Raw genomic sequence first — 25,391 nt, 5'->3', positions numbered from 1 at the left:
TTTATAAGGGTTTAAGTCTCAGCTTGGCCGGGCCGCTCATGGACAATCAGAGAGTTATCCTCAAGCTACACCAGTGTTGTCTTGGCTTGGTATGCTTGAAGTCACCGTCATGCTGAAAGGTGAACCTGTCATCGCAGTCTGAGGTCCTGTGCACAATGGAGAAGGTTTTCTTTAAGGACCTCAAGGAACTACCAGAAAGGCTTGACTGATGGAGTGTTGCTGAGAGGGCCGTCCATCCAGTAGATTCCCACATCTCTGCAGAGGATTTCTGAAGCTCTGTTAGAGCGACCATTGGGTTCTTAGTCATCTCCACAGACCAAGGTCCTTCTTGCCCAGTTACTTAGTTTGGCTGGACAGCCAACTCTAGACACATCTCAAGGATAATTAAAGCAAAAGGGATCCACCTGACCCCAATTTGGAGTGCCAGAGCAAAAGGTCTGAACAATTTATAGATGAAAGATTTTAGTTTTTGATTTTTAATAAGTTTGCAAAAATCTCTAAAAATACATTTTTACATTTCTCCATTTAAAATTAGATCTGCTACACAATAAAGTGTGAAAAAAGTGAAGAGGTCTGAATACCATGTATTTGCGTTTGTGACAGTTTATGTTGGATTGCTCTGAGAAGACTAGAGGCCAGGCATGGCGGCCCCCAGCCAAGCGCTGCATTGATTTGTTGATGGTAAACAAACAGCTGGATGCTACAGGTAGATCGATATGCGTCTCATGCCTCCCAGCATGCCTTTCTACTGAGTAGACGTGGTTCTCCTAGGAGCTGCGACCCTGCTGTCGCTTGGAAACCTCATGAGTCCATTATCTTGAGCTACGTGATTGTTTTTATTTGAGCTGGAGTTAATTTTTGAATTAAAGTTAACTTCCTGACACAAGGGCCAATGTAATCTATACATATTGTTTTTGAATGAAAAACCTTTACAGTATAATTTTATGTAGCAGTAAAATATCATGTTGTCATGTTTGGTTATGATGTCAGCCATCAGTGCACTTTATCTTCATATAAATTGGCCTCTAGTTTCCTAAAGACCAATAATTAAGAAGAAATAAATCACTTTTTATGTGACTGGCATGAGTTAAATGATGTGTAACTACAGTGGAATTAAAAAACTGTGAGAACTACAAGCAGAGAAAAACCAGGGCATAAAGATAGGAGAAAGTAAACTGACTTTTAGACAAAAGAGAGACAAAGAAAATGAAAGGATTAGAGGAACAGAGGGGAGAGGGAAAGGATTTCAAAGCCAGAGGGAGAAACTACAGAGAAAAAAGAGAAAGGTGGGAGGATTAGTGATAGGGGAGAGATGGCATGATATCGAAACAAGTGAGTGTCAGGGTAAAGAAAGTGAGAACCAGCGATAGAGGATGAGCCCTAGAAGAGAAAGGAGTTCAGAGAGAGATGGTAATACAGAGGCGGGACGGGACAGAGCCAGACAGGAGGAGGGAAACTATGATAGATAAAGTGAGATGAAAAGAAGGAAAACACCTAGGGCAGAAGGCATTGTAGCAACTTTCCAATTCAGAAGAAATGTTACCAACAACTACATTACTCAACACTGAGATATTGCTTTGAGGTTCTCCATCTATTTCTACAAGTTTTCTTTATTTAAAGGGACACTTCACTGATTTTACATGCCATGGTCAATTTACTAGTTATAAGGGGTACTACTCAGCCTGTGAAAACAGTTCTGTAATGTCTTCTGTGTCTCTGTAGGAGCTTTCTAATGTCTCAGAATATCACTCAAGTGACATCACAAGTCCAACGCAATATCACTCTTGGGTTGGGCTTGGAGACTTCAGATATTAAACAGGAAGTCTGTATTACAAACTGGAGCTTTGAGTTTAAAGGGATGTGGGTGTTTACCTGATAAAAGACACTAGTGAGTTGCATCACGAGAAATGTGGGATCCACTGTTTTTGGTGCTTGACTCATATTACATTTTTAGCTCAGTCTTTTACTGCTAAGCACTAATTTTTGAGTGGGTGGCATCTGTTCAGCCATGGTGTAACACAAGTAACGTTAACAATGGCTCTTTTCTATTAAGTGTCCCAGTGAGCCAAGACAGTGTGACAGTAAGACAGCAAGCACAATACCGGGACCCTGAAACTTTAGCAGCTGAATGGAATTCGGCCATCATTAAGTTTAATATTTACACCTGTTCTTTTCCTCCTGTGACCTGTCAGAAAGTCTTCTGTGAAAAACGCCTGCAGCTCAATCTAATTATCATGTTTGAGATTCTGCCAAAAATGCGAATGGACATTTTTCTTGGGATAGACGTACCTAGGGTTGGGGTTCAACAGCAATTAATTGGATCTAAATGAGGTATTGAATCTACTTATCAAATCTGAATCCTTTCGAATCCCTTACATATCTATTTAGGTTCAGATTTTGACAATTTTGTGTTACAAAAGTTTAAAACAATGTAATATTTAAGAATTTAAACTCAAATAATGACATTCAAAGAACTTATATCTGCTGTGCTATTTTGCCAATAATGATATTTTCTCAAGGCTGGAAAAGCATGTAGACCATCACAATCTGTAGTGAAAACAGAGATAAACAACAATTTTAAAACAAGTGTACTAGTGTGGAATCTGATCTAAATGTTACATTGGATTAAATTCAAGTTCCCATCTTCCAGTGAAAACTAGTGTAGTGGGCGATCTTCACTTACCAGACTCAGATGCTTCAAACAATTCTAATTCATCATGACCTGGACAGAGGCAGAAACTATTTGTGTCTAAGTACATTTGTTTTTATTATTTTAACCCCTAGCACCTCAGACTGGGATTGTATTGGGCAACTCTCAGATGTAAAATGTGAAACAGGAAGTTGCTAAAGTTGAAAGCAGCACAGTACTGGGTTTAGTTTCATGGAATACACAAGCTTCAGAATAAAATCCTAAAAGGAACCTGTGAGAGTTGGCTGTGTCAGATGGGAGGGGAGGAGGAGTCTTGCTGTGTCTACATATGTAAAGCAGCAGGGAAGCAGCAGTGTGTCAGACTGAGGCTCTGGCCCAACCTGAGCTCCTCGCTGCTCTCTCCAACACATCAATCATCCAAAACGGGCCATCATAGCCGCACTGCATGCTGGGAGTCATACACATGCAGGCACATACACACACAGCAGCATGCTTAAATAGAAACAACTGAACAAACACACACATGCGTGTGCACAAAAGTCTCCTCTGCCTTCCAGAGTTGCACTAATACCAATATTTAAATTCTGTACACATGCACCCACACACACACACACACACACACACACAAAAAGTGAATTGATATGAAACACATGCACATACACACATACTAAATATATATAATAAAGTATAATGCACACACACACAAAAAACAATGCAACAACAACACAAGAGACAACATAGTAAAATGACACACACAATACCTATATATATAGAAATATACGCAGACACAAACACACACAAACACACACATGCGTGTGCACAAACAGTCTCTCTGCCTTCCAGCCTCAAACAAAGCACGCAGACAAACAGAAATAGGTATCCTGTGCCCACAGGGTGCCCCTCGCCCCCGACCATCTGTGATGGGTGCCAACACATAGTGGGTGATATTTACATGGAGACCCACCCAACCTCCACACACACACACACACACACACACACACACACACACACACACACACACACACACACACACACACACACACAGAAAAAAAAGAAAAGAAAGAAATACCCACAAAGGGCCGCTCGATCGCTTGATCTCCCAAAACTCATTAAACATGCAGATATATGCAAATATATGCACCTCTAGAAATCCACCTTGGGCCAGAGAGAGTGAATATGTGTGTGTGTGTGTGTGTGTGTGTGTGTGTGTGTGTGTGTGTGTGTGTGTGTGTGTGTGTGTGTTCATGGGTGAAAGTACACATTTTTGTGAATGTGCATGTGAATGTGTTTCCACTGTTGCAAGTATGGAGGCTTTGACAGTGTGTCTGCCAAACTTGATGCCATGTGTGAATTTGTTTAGTTAGATTCTGTTACAGTAAAGTCTGGAGATGTTTTTATAGTTGTTTACCAGATGTACGCTGCACCTTTCTCTGTTATTATAGTGCTGAAAATATAATATTACCTTTGAAAGTACTAAAACTTCATTTATATTTCAAAACTGTCATCATCACTTATAACGAGGCATTTACATCAAAAATACGTTAATGCGAAATAAAACTTTGTCATTGTTTTTTGCTGACCATGTAACACATTATTAACATTATGAAGCATACAGAAGTACATATAGTACCTGGTATTCTATTGAGGCTTCACTTAACTTTCCACTTTTTGCATGATTAACTTTATTTTACTTTGAATAAGTTTTTAGTAATGATTTGATGTGTTTTCACTCAATAACTTGATATGACACAGATATCTTCACACTGCAGCTGTCAATAGCTGATATTGTGTGCTGATATTTAATATCTTCAAATATGACAATTAAATTGTGAAAGAAACCATAACAAACATTCTGCGTTTTTGCTAGAGGGTCATTTTTGTGAGGGTGGAAAAACCATTACATTTTATTTTTTCTGAAACTCAATTTCATTTTCATTTTCAATTTTGACATATTTAAGCGTTCTTGTTCATTGTTTCAATTCAGGTTATCACCTTCTGAAATAACATTTTTCTATTAGTCCATAGTTCTTAAATTATCTGCTGGTTATTCTGGTTAGACACTGTGTGTGTCTGGTTTGTGTAATCTGTTGGGGAGACAAGAGGGGAGGAACGGGAGTGGCTCCTGATGAACCACCAGGGATGATGATGGTAAATATGTGATCTGTCAGTCATGGCCAGCAAGGGTGGCTGTCTGTGTGTGTGCGCGTGTGTGCGTGTGTGTTTGTGTGTGTGTGTGTGTGTGTGTGTGTGTGTGTGTGTGTGTGTGTGTGTGTGTGTGTGTGTGTGTGTGTGTGTGTGTGTGTGTGTGTGTGTGTGTGTGTATGTATAACCACATTGCTGCAGGCTAAATACTGCCATTATATTCCTACAGCACCACTAGTCACAGTCATCTTGAATCTCAAAGTCCTCTGGGAATCAGAGATGTCTCTGCTCAAAGACCGATGTCACCCTGCTACACAAAAACACACACACAAACTCCCTGTGGGCATGGCTGCATGGAGCCAGGTGGGATAGAAAGGAGAGTGTTGTATACGTGTATTTATATCTAAATTTATCTATCTGTGTTTTCTGTGTTTGTGGTTGTGTATGGGACGCAGTTTCTCTGAAAGTAGGTACAGTCACAACCTATGAGAGTCATAGTTACCAATTAAAAGACTATTAGTTGCATTACCTACAAATACAAACACACATAAAGAATCGGTTCACCTAAATTACAAAAAAGACATTTTTTTCTTACAGCACTGAAAAATTATATTTGAAATTTTTACAGAAACATTTCTAAACAGAGACATTATCCCTTGTTACTCTAGATGATCCACAGAACAGGATGACATCGCTGATCCTGCAGAACGATGTTGCTGCACAATTTTTGCAAGTGCTTGGATCATCACAAAGAGGTTATTCTTACCTTCACTGTATTGTGGTGGAAATACTGAGAATACTATCTCAAAACCTGGACAAATAAAACCAAAACTACCTGCAGATACCACTAGAGGTAAGCAATAAAATACTCCCTTTTTCAAATCTTTTGCAAATTTGGTGAACTGACCCTTTAAATGAACCCCATACTAACCATAAATATGCTAAACAAATGGCTTAAACTGTCATATTTTTCCATTTCCTATAGAATGTTACTTCTTAGCACTGCAGGAGTGCCAGAGAAACAAGAGATAGAGAGAGCTACAGATAGAATGGGAGAGAGAGACGTAATAAAGAAAGATCAAGGACACACAGGGTCAAAATAATATCTGATATACTTTTATCTCCTTAAGAACTATCCTTAATGGTTATCATTGATATTGATGCTTATATATTATTGTTCTTAAATCACGCAATTAATCATGTCAGTCTGGTTTAAATGCTGTACACTGCTGTTAGTTGGGTTTCTATACAGTGCAACACTGCCTGCAATATTGTCTCTGATCAAGAGTAAAAGCACTGAGCTGAGCTGAGGCACCACAGATGGCGGTAGAGCGAGCGCAGGGGAGAGCAGATATGAGAAGAGAGAGAGTCTTTCCAGCCCTGCGGTCTTGTCTCCTTCAAAGCGCTGGAAGGTCAGCTGAGCCTCGAGCCAAAACACTTGCTCCCTTTTCACTTCAGTCCCACTTTTATTCCAGCAGCACCACAGCACTTTTTGACAATTGTCATCATGACAAATCAATATAGACTCTCCACAGACCCTCCTCCGCCCTCCTCTGCTCTCCTTGAGTCTTTAAACACTGATCCAGCACATAGTCCGGTTAAGGTCTTTTCCCAGGACCTCCATTTTATAGTTTACCCTTCACTCTTTTCCACTCTTCCTTCTGTTTTTTCTAGTACTCCTGTTTGTCTGCTGTTTTTCTTGTATTGTCTTCTGTTTCTGTCTGTGATCCATTTCAAGATTTATTTGGCATAGCTGCTTGTCAGAGGCAATTTTGATCTTCGAAACAGTACAGAAACTGTCCAAAACCATCAAAGAATAACATATATAAAGAGACTTTGTCTTTGGAACCATAATATAATAATATTATGGTACAATAATACAAATTATTTTACCAGTGACTAAATAGTCAAAAATAGGCCATTAGTAAACTTAAACTTTGGGTGAATCATGATATTTAATCTATAATAGTTTTTTAAACAGAGATTATAAAGGCAGTATTTAATGGTGTTATATGTAACATTTCTCTGCCACCATTTTCTTGCCGGGAGCGGATGGTGGTGATGGTCACTTGCAAAGAGCTTCAGCCATCGTTGAGTTTACAATACAAGAGGTTACAATACGTCCCCTGAGCAGAGCTCCTTCTTCTACTTCTTCTTGCAAAGTGACGAGATGGGCTGGCTAGGCTAGCTGGTTAGCTGGCTAACTTCAGTAGAAGAGAAGAAGTGACAGAAACAGAGGCACAACAAGGGTTAACACCGATGTTGCGTTCCACGGCTGGAGACGACTCTTGTTGAGTAAAGGAATGAAATGTGATGCTGAAAATGCAACGTTTCCTTCTAGACTGGTAAGTAAACAGCTGTTACTGCTGACATTGGCTATGTAGCCACAGCAAAAACTTACAGATGGCGCCTTTAAAAACCAGCTGGGGTGTATTGGACATTGTGTCAAGTCCATTTTTAGGTTTGTTATCATACATTGTAACACTCCATGTTATTTGTAGCACCCTCCATTTGTGAGTGTGTGCGTACATGTCACTCTCCAGTCTATGGTGAAGTTGACAACCAGTGTTAAACCAATCAGTGTGTATGTGTATATGCTGATTAGCGGTGTGCTAAGGCATGTAGAGCGTCAGATGCAAGCGTTAATTCGTGTTGCAAGCATCACGGTGACTCGTCTCGGCCCTCCGGTAATGAGCAGTGGCGCTGTTATGTGGCTCGGCTTAACCGTGTTTCCCCCCTGTCTCTGCGACACATCGGGTCCTGGTAATTGGTCACAGAGGGGACAGTAAATCTGGACGAGGATGTGGCAGAGACACAGAGAGGGAGAGATAGAGAGAAAGAGTGCACGTGTTTGTATGTGTGTGTGTGTTTGCAGGAAGAAGTAGGTGATAGAGGACAGGGGGCGGGTGTCTTTCATCTTCACAGCTTTTTCTCTATAAACCTCCAACTGTTTACAAGGACTGATGCCTATTTGCACACATACACACACGCATACATACACCCCCACCTCTACAGCTACCACCCACACGTATATACAGTAAATGACCTCAGTGCGCTGCTGTCTGTGAGTATGGATTCTAATCAGACGACGGCAGTATTGTGTCTGTCAAACCCGGCCAAGGTTACTTAACCTTCCAGTCTTAATTTCCCTTCCATTTGAGCTCCTTCCTCCATATCAAACATCAGCACATTTATGAGAGAAAAAAACAGGAAAAGAAGAGTGCGGTGAGGAAAATGAAGATTGCCATGCTTGGCTGAAGCTCGGAGATGAAAGTAGAGGATGATTCACATTGCTATGGCAAAATGAACTGAACCAAGCTGAGCTGAGCTGCGCTGGGCTGGGCTATTTTTAAACTTCTATACACCACAGCTACTGGAAAAGGACAATATGAAGCGGAGAAAATAATTTCTATATCATGGGAGAAGGTATGTGAGATAGGGCTTCCAGGAAAGTATGTGAAAATTAGCAAATAAGACATTTTTTTGGTAGATTCAGCTTTGGTAGTTTTGGTAAATTCTTTTCTGGTTTCAAAGTCATATTATAGTCATTAGAAATGTTCATAAAGTTAACAATTTTGTAGGCCATCTTGAATAATATACAGGCAAAACAACACAGGTGAATTAACTGTATGTTCTTAGTGTATTTTTGCTTTTTGTAGATTTCAGAGTAGCCAAAAAGTGTGAAACTAAAAAAACTAAAAAGACTTTTAGCTAAATGCTAAGAGCATGCTAAGATGTTAACAATGACAATGTTAACACACTGATGTTAAGCAGGCATAATGTTTACCATGTTCACTGTGTTAGTAAACATGTTAGCAGCATGCTAAAATGTGCTAATTAGCACTGAACACAAAGTACAGCTGAGGAGCAGCTAGCGTGGCTACCAATTAAAAAGTACAAAAAGCAGATGGCAGCAGTTTACTTCTCTCACCCGGAGGGTCCAAAGGCCACGCGGCTGCTCGCCCCAGCAGTGCACAGTCATCAGGGTCCAGTTTTTCAGGCCGGCGGTGGAGGCGTCATTGGGTCGCGTGTCCAACAGCAGAGATACTGTGCCACCTGGAGACTCCAGGCTTATGGAGAGGTCACCGCGACACACAGTGCTGATGCTCACTCTCACCTGGTGAGAGACAGGTGGAAAGAAATGGAAAAAGAGGGAGGTGTGAACAAGGAGACTGATGGAGGGATATCAATAAAGGAAAATAAGAGGGAAGAGGTGAGTGCACATAGACAGAGCAAAGTAAACATGTTATCTTCCATTGATGACCCAGGCCTTCTTGCAACTTGTCAGTACCACTGTGGATGTTTATTGAGTGTGACAGAAAAAAGTGAACTAAGGACTTGTCTTTATTCTTTTAAACATACTTTACAATTTAAATACACAGATTTTTGCCTTAAATTTCAAGCAACACCCATTCAGACGAGTCAGTACATTTTAAAGCAACAGTTTGACATTATGGGAAATATGATTATTTGTATTTATGTTATGATTCCCCTAACTTTGGGCAGGAAACAAACATTACATCATTTTTACATTTTGGTTCTTGTACAGATCAAACAAAAGAGATATAATGTGTTAATCATTGAACTTCAGAGATGCTAGTTGGTGGATTTTGTCACTTTTGCACAGGGCCAGGCTAGCTGTTTCCCCATTTCCGTTGCGCTAAGAGAACCAGCTGCTGGCAGTAGATTTATATTTACCACAGTCATGAGAGTGGAATCACTCTTCTCATCTAACTCTCAGTAAGAGAGAAAACAAGTGAATTTCCTAAAATCTCAAAGTGTTCCTTTAAAAATATGGGATTGCTGTACTCCTTATTGATATCTAAGAAGATACTTGTGACACGTGGATGAGTAAACAATGTAGTTCCCTCCTGATTAGGCCAATCAGAGTAAGTCTGAAAATACTGCAATGCAGTGCTAACCGGCATTGTTTCCCCCATTTTAAATCCCAATCAAATCGGTATTGCTGCGATATTGTGTGCCAGACAGCTGGACAAACCAATGATCTATTCATAGCCACTCAAAGATGAAAACAAAGAAAACTAGGGAGCAGAAGAAGACACAGTGACAAAAATTGCTGAGAGGAATATTAGCTAAATGATTTAAATAAGCGTATGTACCCCTCAAACCCCCAACCCCCCACGATTCCCTCCCAGTAAACACTCTCCCTGTCCCTGTTCATCACAAGCAGCACATCTGGTGTGACAATGGCACATCGCAGAGAGAGCCGCCAAGCTGCAAAAAGACTGACAGCCCGCTCCTGTTTACGGCGTGTTACCACGGCAACACGTCCATCAATCACACCTCGCAGCGATGGTCTGACCCACGCGTTCTGCCAGGGAGCAGAGCCGCAAAGATGAAGCCTTTTCAATTTACATGCTGACACAGTCCCGCTCTCTCTCTCTGTCTCTCTCTCTCTCTCTTCGCTATTTCACAAGTACACACACTCACAAACATAGATAACTCACACAAACTCAAAAGTGCATGTACGTTGACACATACAGTGCGTATGCCTGCTGACACAGTCAAACATAAACACATTTGCATGTATGCGCCTGTACTCAAGAAAACACAGTTTTGCCATTTTCTGCAAATGACAGAGCCGACACAGTACACATCACAGTGGATCCTTTTTTATCTCTTCTATTCTCAGATAAAACACATGACACAGAAACCTGAAAACAATTTGTATGAAATCTTCAAGCTTCCCCAGTTGTTGGCAGAAGTTAAGTTTTCAGTGCACCTCTTGATTTGTATCTTGTCAAGGGCAACAGGGAACACGGGTGAAAAACAAACGCTGTAAGTCAGATTTGCAGCCGAACCACAAAACTATAAATATATATTTTGTGTGTTTTAAAAGAATAGCTTGACATTTTAGCTTAGGAACTTGAAGTAGGGGAAAGCAGCTAGCTTGGCTATGTCCAAAGGCAACAAAATCCAACTGCTAGCCTCTCTAAAGCTCACTTATTCACCCCAGTCCAAACTAAAACTGAGGTGACCAAACTACTTCTTGGACCGGAACAGTGACTTCTTAGACTTTCCGTTGGATCCAGGCTAGCTGCTTCCCCCCCAGTTTTCAATCTTTATGCTAAGCTAAGCTACATGGCCTGTGGCTATAGATTCAGACATGAGACAGACGAAAGACAGAGTGATATGGATCTTCTCATCTAACTCGTATTAAGAGAGCAAATAAGCATATTTCCCAAAATGTTCAACGATTTCTATCACATATCTAATTAAAAATGGATGCTAAGAAATATCAGAAAATTTTCCATATTTTTATATCCAAGTTATTCCTAGAAAAATATGTTGATTTTCAAACAATGTGCTGTATGTTCATAGTATTTGATTTTGTTTAAAAATGACCTAACCTGAACGTGCTCCAGAGTATTGATTTCATTAGGCCTCCCATGGCAGGCCTCTGATTGGATGTTCACACTGACCTCGCCTCCTGAAGAAAGGATCCTAAACAAAAAAAAAATCGTCACATCTGTCAGTCAATAGCCAACCCTCTTTCTCACTCAAGCAGTGACAGTATAGATGAAGATAAGATGAAAGATTATTAATGCCTGTGGGGAAGCCATGTTTGCTGAGGCAGGTAAAGTAAATTGAGACAGCAAGGAAAAACTGGAGGACAGAATTGGAGACTAAAATTAGAATATATACGCGACAAAAGTAAGTAAAAGCAATAAAAATACAATGTGTTAGAAATTGTGGAGGTTACATAAACATACCAGATAAAGCAAAAAAAAAAAGCTTTTTACCTAGTGGGATAAAGTGTGACATCTTGGGTGCACTTCCTCTGTGGAGCAACAGCTTTAAAGTGTGCAGCCTGCTGCACCATCAGCCCTGCATCCAACAATCCAAAGCCATACCTGAAACAAGCAGGAAACATGCACTCTATTACTGTATATACTATTATATGTGTTCATGTAAAGGATAAACACAAGCATGCTGTTGCACACACGTGAACTGGAGGCTTTTAACTTGGGCGGCTGAATGTGCTGCAGGAGCAGAGTAAGTGCTAATGGCTCTGACATGAGGAGGCAACAAATCATTGACGAAGATGATGTTGTCCTCAGACACAATCGCTTCCCGCACTGTCCGGGCTGAAGCTGAGGGCTGCTGTTTGTGCTGCCTATAATTGCCTGGAGGATTGATCCTGAACAATGTGCCATCTCATGGACTGTAATCAAGCCTCATTATTCATTCTTTACCGCACCAATCTGGGTGCTGGAGATACAATGGCTGCCCCTTAAACTGTATCGCTGCCTGCTGACTGTATGACCACTGCCTCTCTTACTCTTGCTCTTCCACTTTACTGCTCCTGCTTTGCCATCTCTTTACGTCTCTTTTGAATCATCCGCTCTCATCTTTCCCCTTTGCCCTCTCTTTTCCCCAGAGCAGCCTGCTATTCACTCTTCTTTTCCTCTTTAAATTCTCCTTCACTCTCCTCCATCAAGCCTAAATTTCTTTCATCAGAACTCTCCTCTGCTGCTTCAGTGATGCTGAAATCACAGTCCTCACAAGTCTCTCCCTAATTCTCCCTCAAATCTTTCATTTTCATGCACCTTCTCCCTTTCATTCCTTCTTTTTAAAATCACAGTCCTCAGACTAAGTAACAGGGTTGGAACTACTTTTATCCCTCCTCCTTTTGGAAATCCAGAGGGGGTGACAAAGAGCTAATTTCTGCTATTATTACCATACAAACCTTATGCTGTTAATCTGCATTAAGTGAAATTCATTATCCTTATGACAGGGTCTCCTGGAGCAGCAGTGAGAGAGACAGAGACAGGAGAAAGGAGAGAGCTGATCAATAACTCAATCTGCTGCCCTGCATGGGGCTCCATCTCCTCTGTCTCAGACTGTCAGTGTGTGTGAGGAGGAGAGGCTGGAGCTGCAGCCCACACCGTCCTCGTCCTAACAGCACGCCGTGCGATCAATGGACACAATCTAATCAGCCACTATCACCACCAATGACTTTTAGCATGTAGGGCCCAGCGTAATAGCATTAGGCAGACGGGTGTGTGGGGTTGAGGTGCGCTGCTGAAGTTCAAGGTCATTCAGGGGGTTTGTGAAAGCTGTGAAGAATTGGAGCAAAACACAGCTGACAACAGCTGAATGCAGGAGAGTAGACTAGTGACTGCCAAGGCATCAGTTCACACGGATCCTAATAAAGAATAAAGAACCTAAACATATTATATGGCTATTCAAGTTCCAGATGATTACAAGGAACTGTGATCCTTCATGCTCCCCAATATACAGTTGATATATAAGTATTTGGACAGTAACACAGTTTTCGTAATTTTGCCTCTCTACACCACCACAATGGATCTGAAACAAAGCCATCAAGATGTGCCTGAAGTATGGACTTTCAGCTTTAATTCAAGGGGTTTAACAAATATATGGCATTAATCCTTTAGGAATTACAGCCATTTTTATTCATAGACCCTCATCTTCAGAGGCCCAAAAGTAATTGGACTATTGACTGACACACCTGGTCAGGTGTGGCCTGTTCTGTCATTATTTCATAACAAATTTAGCAGATGAAAGGTCTGGAATTGATTCCAAGCGTTGTATTTGCATTTAGTAGCTGTTCATGGGAACTCTCAATATGCAGTCCAAAGAGGTGTCTATGCAAATGAAGGAGGCCATCATTAGGCTGAAATAACAAAACTAACTCATTAGACAAATAGGAGAAACTTTAGGAGTGGCCAAATCAACAATCTGGTACATTCTTAAAAAGAGGGAATGCACTGGCAAGCTCAGCAACAGCAAAAGGTCTGGAAGACCAGTGAAGAAACACCCCTTCACAAAATCTAGTCAGGTCCAGAACACTCTTGAGGAGATGGGCGTATTGTTGTCAAAGTCTACAATCCAGATGCCTTCATGAATGTAATAAATACGCAGGATTTACCACAAACTCAAGAACAGAAAGGCCAGATTCGACTTTGCCAGAAAACATCTAAAAAAGCTGCCCTGTTCTCGAACAAGATGTTGATGAAAGATCAAACCAAGATTAACTTGTACCAGAATGATGTGAAGAGAAGAATATGGAGAAGGAAGCGAATGTCTCATGATCCAAAGAAAAACACATCATCTGTCAAACATGGTCGAGGCAGTGTTATGGCAATGGTCATGTATGGCTGCCAATGGAACTCAGTCACTAGTGTTTATTGATGATGTGACTGCTGATACAAGTAGCATGATGAATTCTGAAGTGTATAGGGCTGTACTATCTGCTCAGATTCAGCCAAATGCTACAAAATGGTTCTTCACAGTACGGATGGATAATGAACCCATCTTACTGTGAAAGCAACCCAAGAGCTTTTCAAGGCAATGAAATTTAATATTCTTCAACGCCCAGTCAGTCCCCTGACCTTAACCCAAGTGAACATATTTTTCACTTACTGATCACAAAACTGAGGGCAGAAAGACCCATAAACAAGCAACTGAAGGTGGCTTCATTAAAGTACTGGCAAAGCATCTCAAGGGAGGAACTCAGCATTTGGTGATGTCCATGAACTCCATACTTTAGGCAGTCATTAAATGCAAAGGATTTTCATCCAAGTTTTATAAATATTCCTTACATTTTTAATTATGTTGGTATGTCCAATTACTTTTGAGCCTCTGAAAATGAGGGACTATGTAGTAATGCTGTAATTCCTAAACAGTTAATGATTAATAATGTTAATTATGTTTTTGTTAAACCCCTTGGATTAAAGCCAAAAGTCAACACTTCAATCTTGATGGCTTTGTTTCAAATCCACTGTGGTTGTGAAGAGGCAAAATTACAAAACTTGTGTCACTGTCCAAATACTTATGGACCCAACTGTATATTTAAAGCAGTATTAAAACTCATTTTACTGTTATTACCAAAACTTTGTTCTGTTGTAATGATAACAGCAGAACAACAGTCTGGTTCACTGATGTGTTTTTAATTGTTTTGGACAAGAATGGAGCTCTATGGCACAGATAAATAAGACATATCAGACTTAAGCTGTACAGACAGCACCTGTTGGCAAGATCAATTCGTTATGGGTTTTGATCTTTACATTTGAGCAAATTTTATAATTTTTTAAAACATTTCCAGCCCTATCCTTTAGGGCACACACCGAGCAGTATGGCTCAGTGGGAGACTCACCAGCAATAACACCAACAAGAAGCACTTGAGCTGTCTTATGTCCCAAATATATTTCATGTAATTGTGACCATAATCACCATTACACTAAATATATCTGGTTATGCTGATTAGATCATCAACTCAGAAATTAATGCATTAATTAAGAAATATTTCTGTGTCACCTTACTTGTCCTATAACAAAAGCGTTACTAGTATGAAATCTGTATCCTGAAGCTCCAAGGAGTTCTGGTATTTTCAAGAAAATAATTCTTCACCATTACTGTAAATAAAGATTCTTTCATGTAGCTTTGGAGTTTTTGGCTTACATACACACATTAAAATCCAAACAGACACTTACACAATACATGTGGATGCACATCAGTGTCACTAAGCATATACTTGCTTGCTTAATATTCTTGATTATGCCACCCATAAAATTGAAAGTACATTAAATACACCAGCCAATAGATCACTTAAGATATCTCCCAGTGTGGGGAAAACTGGTACCCTGACTTCTCATAAAACAGAAACTATTGGTGACCGGGGCTTGCCACCTTGCTCCCTTTTAGTGATTAAATATACTCTCCCCACCCCGTACCCCTTAGTGAGAGCTGTGAAGCTATTAAATGCTATAGCTCCTACAGATCGATCAGGCGGTCCATGGACTTAAACCCACACAGACATATATCTGATAGAGAAAGCTGCAGGAAACGGGTTTACCCATGATAGAACATGATGAAAATGACAGATTTTATGTCCCCTGCCATGTCAATGAAACAACAGCGCTGAGCTGCGTTGCTTTTCAAGAAGGTTCCTTAGCTTTTCAGCCATCTCATCTTCAGCAGCAAGGATTTCAGATAGTAGCACACTGCTACATTCAGCAAGAGTCTTGTGATTTCTCCAAATAGAAATGTGTGCAGAACAGGATTTATAGCTATAGTGGTTTCTGACATGCCTTAGTAGTTTAATCAGGATTTGTACATTTTCTTTAAAAAATGTTGAGATTTTTGGAATTACTGCAAAAATGTTTAAGATTAAAATGTCTTTAAGATGAAACCCACATAATGTAATGCAATTAGTCAGAAAACACAGTCATCCAAATTTCAACTTGTTCTTCGCCACCTCCTGCGTGGTTGGAGGGAGGTTGAGCCAAGCCAGCTACAGAGCGACAGCAGATCTTCTGTCCACGCAGCACGAAGCATGTTAAACCCCCGACCCCCCGCCTCCACACATATCGAATCTGCGGCCCTCGCATTTTCTCCATCCACTCTCACTCCTCAACGGAAAATGCCCTTGCAAACTCTTACTCCCTCCTTCTTTTTATCCATTAAGATGAAGGCCACCCCCCTAACCCCCCACCTATCCATGGGGCCTCTTTGTAACTGTCGAGGAACCCTTTTCACTTTTTGTTCTACAGTCCTTCCCAGATCCTTTCTCTGTTGATATTCACACCATCTGCCAGCAGCAGAGGAAGGTGCACACAAACCCAACTAGCACTGAGACATCAAGATCTCCAGGGTCGAGGTCTTCGCTTCATCTTTGCACACGCCATTAAAAACACAGCTTTAACAACTGCAATGCTGCAATCAAAACAGACTTTTGCAGCTATCCAGGGACCTAACTATGGCAGTCTCACCCCTTGTTTGCAGTGGTACGTCCTGCTAAGTCCCCCCCAATAGACGTGGCTGTAAAGAATCACTCAAGCCGCACTAAGCAGCTGCCTGTGAGTTAGGTCATTTTCCCAGGAGCCACAGAGTGGGCACTGGCTGGACCTCAAAAAGAGGGGACACCATCTGTTCAGTGCCTGAAAAGGTTGGTGACACCTTCTGTGGTATCAACAACTTCTAATTAAGTTGCTAAGATTGCAGCAGCAGCTCAGTGCATGATTGGTGGGCTTTCCTTGGTTAGTTGCCTTAGACGACAACATAGCAGACCCCTGGTCAGTTTCACGCACCTCCCCGTCACATCTGGCTATGGATTAATGAACACTGAACAAAAAGTGGATACAATAAATGCTTGATGACTGGAGCAGCCAACAAAAACTATATTTACTTTTGTTTTCTATGATTTTTTTGTCCTCCTTTTGTACTACTTAATTGAATGTTTATCAGGAGCATAAAAAGCTGCATTAACCCCATGGTCAATCCCAGTGTGGTTTGTTTCTTTTATATCATGAGGCACTAATTTCATTAACATTAGGATTTAAATTAAATAACAAATAGACTTAACATTCGTCTGATTTCCATCGCTCTTACAGCCAAATCTGCTGCTCAGAAATGTTACTAATTAGGCTTATTAAGTAATTAAGAAGAGGTCTTAATTATATCTGCGCCACTGGGACCTGCATGGTTGTAACCGTGAAATGCTGTGCCGCGCTGCTCGGCTTTGTTGGTTTGGATGTTATACAGTTTCATGAATGCGTGTTTTTACAGAGAAAAGATTTTGGAATTTATTTTTTGGGCTGTATTAGGCAAATATCTACTCTGACATAAAATTACAGAGAGAGAAACACTCAGCAGCCCTCAACAGCACAGCCTCAAAATGTCAAGTGAATTACCTTGCAAAGAGTTAAAAGTTTAATGAAATATATTGCAGGGGGAAAATGAAGGATTTGGCAAAGGCATGGACTTAGTCTCAGGAGAATGGGCACCAAACAGCTTTCTCAGTCTCTACAGCCATCAGTCAAAGTAGCAGCCACCCTTCCCGTCTCTTACACAAGGAGACTTCTCTGGACGCCACAATGATCTACATCCCATGACCTCACTCTCAGTGTCCAACATATTTTGATTTGTAGCTCGAGTGTTATTCAAACACAAATTCAAAAGAGGATGAAATTCAGCAGAGAGCTTTTGTTGGACGCACACCAAGGTGCAGTCCTTTCAGATGTCTCTGCCCTTGTGGGGAAAGAGAGAAGGAGACAGAGAGTGAGAGAGAGAGAGAGAGAGAGGGTAAGTGAGGCTACACTACAAGCTTGGCAAAAGATTCCCTCCCGGGTCCCGAGTTCTTTCCTTTTACTCTGGACAAAGCAAACACTGAGCCTTTGTTTGCTTCTTCAAAGGGACAAGGATTTGATGCCATATCACTATATGTGATGGAGCAAACAGCAATGTAACAATCAAAAACAAAGTCTGTTTTTATGTGTTTATTGAATGGTATGACATCTGCTACATGATTTCATCACGGGAGCTACAAGTTCAAAAGGTCTGTATACCACATACAGTATTAAAAAAGGATAACATGAGTGATGACTGTATGATTGCACCTTTAGTTTACAGGTCAGTTGAAGTGGCATTATTGTTGCAAATGAAGCACAATGGCGATTGGAAAGACAACAGTGAATCTAGATAAAATCATAAGATGCAAAGCAAACCTAACTATAAATGGAGGAATCTTTGTCTTTCTGTCTGTCTGTCTCTCTATCTGTATTTCAATTTTCTCAATAACCGCTCATCAGATCGACTTCAAACTTGGTGGATGTTTTGCTGAGGACCCAAGGAAGAGCAGTGTGTACTGGTAGGTTTTTTTGTGTGAGTGGTTCTCAAGAAAGCTTCAAACATCGCTTTTCTACATGTTACTTGACGTGAAGAAAAAGGCACAACTACACTACGAGGTTAGTGCAGCACCCGCACATTTTAGCGTGCACAAGCCAGGGTTTTAAGAAATACGGAATTCAACAGCAACAGCACTTTCTATGCCGTCCCCTAGACACTATTCATGTCCTTCTCTATTGTTGTATGTTGTATGGGCCTTGAAGAAATACAGCATACAAATAAACTTTGTCCAAAAGTCATTCACAGTTAAAGAAATGTACTGTCATCCTACATAATATTACCGTACTAATGTTTGGGGTCAATTAGAACCCAGAGGAATAACTCCCTGTTAGATCTTTTATGAACAAATTGCTATAAAACTCCAATAACAAGAACCTAAACAGGCTCAACTGGGATTTGGGTGCGGAAGTGCTACATATAAAGTCCTGCTAACACCAATCAAAGATATACAGAGAATGATACTCCATTTTATTTAGCCATGTTTTGCAGCTGGTTTCTTTAAGATTTCAAAAATAAATAATGTGTCATTTTCTGTAGCTAAATTCTTAAGCGTGTCATCAGCTCAAAACCAGTTTTCTAAGCAATTCATATAACATACGGAAAAGTCATGAAGTATCAAGGTGATAAAACCATGTTAAGCATGTTTATTCAACTGTTAAAGAGGGTCCAGGGACTCCAGGACCCAAAACACAACATTAGAGCTAACTAAATACTAATAATTAATACTGATGGTCATTCATCATTGCTCTAATTTGCAGAAATAAGTATAAGTATAAGTTGATAAGTATAGGGGGGATTTGAAAAATATTAATGTAAATGATACCAGATGTAGAGATTATAGCTCTGCAATCTACAGAGCAGAGTTACCAACCACTCGCTGTCAGCTAATTGTGGCAGCGACATAATGTAACTCTGAATAATGAGGAGTAGGGGAGGATGAGTGTGCAGGCTGTTGTGGAACTTTATTTTGAAATTTCTCCTGTTTCTCTAACCCCCTAGCAAAATATCAAAATTGCTGCTTGTGCATGAATTATGCATTAGTGGAGGTTTAGAAGAGCACAGGGTCCCTACAACCCCCCACCCATCTTGTAGTGCAGTATGTTGAAGTGGGGTGGGATGAGTGTGTGTGTGTAGGGGTTTGGGTGGAGGGGTGTACAGGCACCCCTCTGTTTGCCTGCTGCACCCCCCTGCCGGGAGACACGGCACCCCCTACAGGAGGTGCAGTGCTCCGCTTCCCCTGTCCCTCAGGGCGAGTCGGCGTATGTCACACACAAACACACACAAACACTCACTCGGCTCATTCAGCCCAGTTTATCTGCTGACACATCAATCAAATGCTCATACCCACACACACACACACACACACACACACACACACACACACACACACACACACACACACACACACACACACACACAGAGACACACACAAAGGCTTTCAAAGGACAGAAACATTTTCAGTCGAGCCATTTTCGAAAAAAAAAACAAAAACACAAAAGTTTATAGAGAGGAAGATAAAAAAAGGGGTTAAGTGCTAAAAGTTGAGGTATGGCACCATAGTTGTCTAAATAGACCCATCATGTCTAAATAACCAATCACGATTTTAGGTCAAGGGTCAATAAAAAACAATTGGCTCACTAAGACTTGCCACTTTCTGCTAAGAATCCTAATCAACGTGAGGACTTTATTTCTCTTCTTCTCTTCTTCACTAACGCACACAAACAAACAAACACACACACACACACACACACACACACACACACACACACACACACACACACACACACACACACACACACACACCCATGAAGAGCCTCCACTTCCTCTCAAACAATTACCCACACATAGATCTACTCTCCTTTCACAGAAAACAATATCATTGCATAGCTACTCTAATATTAAGTGATAGTGGGATTGTTAGTCTGTGGATGAGCTATATCTTTAATTAACCTGACCAGACACTCACACACACTTTCTCTCTCTCTTCTAAAACACATGTATATAGACCGCAGGCTCGGCCACAGAGTAATTGGCTCGGCAATGGAAAAGAGGAGGTCTGTATAATTAATAAATCTATCTGGCTGGGGCAGAGATGCAAGGCCAGTTTTGCGACCCCACCAGAAAGATGGTGTGTGTGTGAGAGAGAGAGAGAGAGAGAGAAAGATAGAGAGACAGAGAGAGAGAGAGATCCACTGCCCCCAGACGATCTATGGCCTTGCATCAAATGGAAATGGCTTGCCAGAATGCATTAAGTGTGTATGCGCTCTCTCACTTCACACACAGACACACACTTACACATACATATTCCATATCCCTTATATCTGTGCGCCTTCAAAAAAACACACACACACTTTTGAGCAGACACAGACACACACGCATGCACGCAAACACACACATAAACACTCAACTGCACCTCATCCACATATTCATCTGGATTTATAGAGCTGACAGAGTTGCGAGGTTATTGATCTTCAGTCAATTCACAGACTGACCTAACAGAAACACACCAGGCTGGTCGCGCCATATTTTCTAAACAAGATTACACTGCTTTATTCACAGTGATAGATGTGGGAAAATTCTGACAAGACTGACTTTTTTCCAACTGTAGTTTGTTTTTGCTTGATCCTCCTAAGGTTACAGGTATCATACAAGGACACTAATGCACCAATGGTTGAATTTTTATATGCTTCTAATTTTTGTCGATCAGGGCTGGGTACTGAACTTCAGTACTGTTTTTTACTACCCACTGAAATGAAGGTGTTAGACTTATAGTATGTTTCCACCGCAGGAACTTTTCCAGGGAAAAGCCATTTCAAGAACATGGGAATCATATTTGCTTTTTGAGGGCAGGAACTATGGTTTAAATTTAGCTCCATTACCATAATTCCCAGCTCCGAAATCATCCCTGGTTGGACAAGTATATCCATAGCTGCAGCACAAAACCGACGGACGAACATGAATGAAGTTGAAGGAAATTGAACTTCCAAATATGGTTCGTGGGCAGGTTAGGGTTAGGGTTATGATAGTGGGCATAGTTTGAAGGGAGCGTTGTTTGTAGGATGCACTGGGTGTTGTACGGTCACTTTCTGATGACCAAGGGGGAATTTTGCAGTACTCAGTCTCCTTTTCCACTTATGCATGTTCCCTTTATCATTCATTACATCTATTTTTCTCCTTGATAAAATTCCATCTAAAATCCAGCCGTTGTTTTTTAATTTGTTATTGGACTAATCTGCCTAATTTTCACAGTTCTTCTGCTGTGGTAGTAATGTAAATAGGAATTCACAAAAAAGCTTTCACTCCCTTATTTAATTCCTGAGTTTAGTTTCTTTGGCTCCATTGTTCCTGCAACTTAAAAATGGGCATTATTCTTTGATCAAACAGTTCCTGATTTAAATACAAAATTATCCAAATTTAAATTATTTTATTTAGGCAAAGTTCTTCTATGGTTTCTTGTATTCAGGCAACATTTAACATTCGAGACTGTTGTCTTCTATTGCTAATTGAAAAAAGAGGTTTTGTAGGAAAGTATGTTACATTTCTTTATATACTTCTTTATTTCTTTTTTTATTGCAGTAAAATTTATTGCAATAAAAAAGTCGCAAACACAACACTGACACATCATCACCATTTAAGTTGATATGGTGAACTTGTTAGCAGACAGTTGCATATTAAACCTTTAGCAGTTATGGAGAAAATGTAACTTTCATTCTACGTCTAGTTTCTGGCAATCAGGTGAACGAAAGTCCAATATTCACACTCTTTTTGCTCTACTTTTGGTCTTTACCAACTTCTGAAGGAACGATCTGGCTCTTTAGCTGCTAAATGCTAAACTACATCCACCAGCTAATCTCTAATTGTGCCTGTCTGTTATTTGTTGCTGGGCAGGTAGTAAACAGTGAGTTTTTGGAGCTTTTTTCGCTGACTCCTGCTGCCTGCTGCGGCTAAAAACATTATGACATACTCATTATGACATTATGAGTCTCTAGGTTCATCACTACGAATGACATTGTCACCTTCTTTTCACATTATCATTTGATACATTGATTTTGTAAATATTCGTTATAGCCGCTTTAAGTAAGATATCAAACAAAGTGTTGCTTTGGTATCAGTAGTGAAGCTTAGATCAAATTGACGCTGGTGCCAACAATTGTCAAATGATAAGCAGGTCTTTTGGTGATAATAATTTACTCTTGAACAAATTGTAAGACATTAGTGATGAAGGAATCAGTTAAATGCCTAATGGAGCATGGGAATAAACTAAATGAGCCTGAATGAAACAAATTCGGACACCTTCTTTAAAAATAACAAAATATGATATAGAATTGAGGATATACTCCACTTTAGATGAGGGTGTCAAACACTTCTTGTCTACTTAAATCCTGACAAAGAGAGAGGTGAAGAGTCTAAGTTAAGAGAAGAGTGTAGCTTTTCCACAGTTCTAGACAGTTTGTCAAACTCAGGGTGGGATCTTTAACTTGAGAGCACCCCCCCCCTTTTTTTTTCACCATGAGCCAATGTTAGTGGTTGTCAGATCTAACAACAGGATGGGAGAATACAACACACACACACACACCTCAGCTGAGGAGGAAAGTGGCAGGTACATCACGTCTATGGTAATAGAACAGCAGATGGAACTGGCAGGCACACGCTGCACCTTGTGCTTTGACACAAACACATACACATACTCTACGCATGTGTACACACCCACTTGTTCATACATTACAAAAGCACACTGACACAAGCATGCAAGAACAAGCTGATTTTACCTTGTGGTGATGAAATATCACGTCTGAAAATAAATACACAGCCATAATCCACACACACGCTTAACATGATGGGAGTTCGGCTTTCTCCTGTCAAAGTGTTAAAAGGTGCAGGTCAGTTATAAATAGGTCCTTCCCTATGAGAAATAAAGGTGTCAGGGCGTCGGTCCTAGAAGATGTTGTCTGTTTCAGACCTGTCTCTCCAGGGTTCCGTACGAGTGACGGTGTAGCTACTAGACCTGATAATATAAGAGATAAATCATCTTTAGTCACTCTCTAACAGCCTAACAGACAGACAGGCCTAAGTACCTGGGAGGGTGGCAAAGGGACACTTTAAAACCTCCAATGATGAGGAGTATTGCCGTGAAGAAAGCAGTTAGCTGCCCCAAGCTCCCTCCTATCCCCTGGAGTCTCTGGCTGCCATTTTGGCTGCATCTCAAGGCACTATTCTGGCTCTATCTCATGTCACCGTCCTGGCTGTCGTTCAATTCTCACGTTGGCTCCTGTTCAGCCTCCATTCTGGCTGTGGTTCAAGCTCCACAGTGGCTGTGTTTCGGGGGCTTCATTGTGGCTCTGTTTCAGCAAAGTCTCCCCCTCCCCTCCCTCCCCACTTTCAGTTTCAGCACCCCAGGTAGCTGGCCTCCTGCCCGGCCTGCAGATCAGTGGGAGATGCAGACTCGGGCCTTTTGTTTGGGGTGGCATTTTGCCTTTGTTTTCCCATCTCGCCTGTAATCTAAACACCCAAAACATCTCATGCTTGACAAATCGGCCCTGAGACGAGGGAGCAGCGGAAGACAAACGGCTGGAAGCGGTTCAACCCCAGGCAGGACTGATGGTGTCCGACTGAGTCTGACCTCCCAAAGGTTAAAGACACGTTCACTTACAAAGCAATCAATTACCCAGGCTGTGTGGGCGCTTTTAACCAACCTCCCCTCCTGCCTTCCACACAGCCGGCGTTATTGATGAGGGTCCCAGTGTACAGCACACTCCAACCTGGAGTGTGTATTACATTTCACAATTGAAATAAATCTCAGAATCCTGGTATTAGTGCCTACCTGAACCATTCTCCTGCTTTATATCGTCTTTCTCTCCCTCTCTTCCACCTCCTAACTCCTCCCGACTGCCTCCCTCCCTCTCTCCCTCTTCCCTGCAGGTTGTTGTGGCAGGTTTATTCTGGTAGTTGGGCTCCGTGGGCCCCGGCAGGCCCCTCAGCTGTTCCGCTGGGTTTGTAATTACCATTTCATTAAGAATGACAGTTTTGGGGGTTGAAGCACCATTTCATCTGGGTCTTGCAGGGAAGGCGCTTGCCAAATTTCCAGTGTGAGTGGCAATTATCTCTCTTCGTGTCTGCAATTCACCATTTTGTACTTAGTGGCTTGATAGTGGCTAGGAACATTTAGTTGGAGTAATAATAGGTCTGGCATATTTACACTGTATCCCACACAAGCTTAGCTTTGTGAATAAACTGATATGAGCTATCAGAGGAGATAGAAAAAAACTATAGGAAACACTTCACTTCTTTTTTTGTGAAAGTACTGTAGAAGGAGTGGTATTTCAATATGATTTCCACAACACTGCAGAAAAAATTGGGTATTTGGAACTCTGAGAGTTTATTGAGGGTTCAATTTATTTCATGTATAAGGTAATCCGGGGTCTCAGTGAGTACTCATTTAGTATATTTTTATTCTGGATTCAATCATCATATACTTTTTTACTGCACTTTTGCTTCTTGTAATGTTCCTCTTTTGGCCACTTGTTAAAATGACTTAATCTCAGTGGAGCTACTCAGCTCAACTATAAAAGTTAAACGAAATGTGAGACACTACAGGTAAAAACATTGTTTTTTAAACACTGGTTAATTTTGAAATTTTGGACTATTTTGCTTAGATAACATGTCTTCTTTCAGACTAGTGGAAAGAAAACATCCAAAATACACATTTAAGTGTTAGAGTTATACTTTGTCTATCTGTGTCTGTGAAATTTCAATTACAATACATATCATTAAAGGCCATTTTCTCAAAATAAGTTTTTTCTCACACACTGTGCCAGAAATCTCCACTTGCTCTTACGCCATACACCAGTTTTATTCCTGTCTATATTCTGATGGTTGTTATAGAGCGGTTTGTTTGACTTATGGAGTGATAAAAAGAGATATCCAA

The 25,391-nt window shown here is 40.8% G+C and overlaps 1 protein-coding gene across 1 annotated transcript in view; it reads right to left on the bottom strand.

Moving 5' to 3' along the window:
• LOC120784663 (furin-like protease kpc-1) overlaps positions 1 to 25,391 on the bottom strand; it is a 193,053-nt gene that overhangs the window by 12,900 nt on the left and 154,762 nt on the right. The window contains exons 14-16 of the mRNA XM_040118638.1: positions 11,557 to 11,667; positions 11,164 to 11,257; positions 8,724 to 8,909 (exon numbers count right to left, since the gene is read on the bottom strand). Of these exons, the coding sequence (XP_039974572.1) occupies positions 8,724 to 8,909; positions 11,164 to 11,257; positions 11,557 to 11,667 (391 nt within the window). The remainder of the gene's footprint in view (positions 1 to 8,723; positions 8,910 to 11,163; positions 11,258 to 11,556; positions 11,668 to 25,391) is intronic.

This window comes from Xiphias gladius, chromosome 22 (assembly GCF_016859285.1).
Source record: "Xiphias gladius isolate SHS-SW01 ecotype Sanya breed wild chromosome 22, ASM1685928v1, whole genome shotgun sequence".
NCBI classification, from domain to species: domain Eukaryota; kingdom Metazoa; phylum Chordata; class Actinopteri; order Istiophoriformes; family Xiphiidae; genus Xiphias; species Xiphias gladius.
The sequence above is the reverse complement of the archived record's forward strand: the minus strand, read 5'-3'. Positions and strand labels throughout refer to the sequence as shown.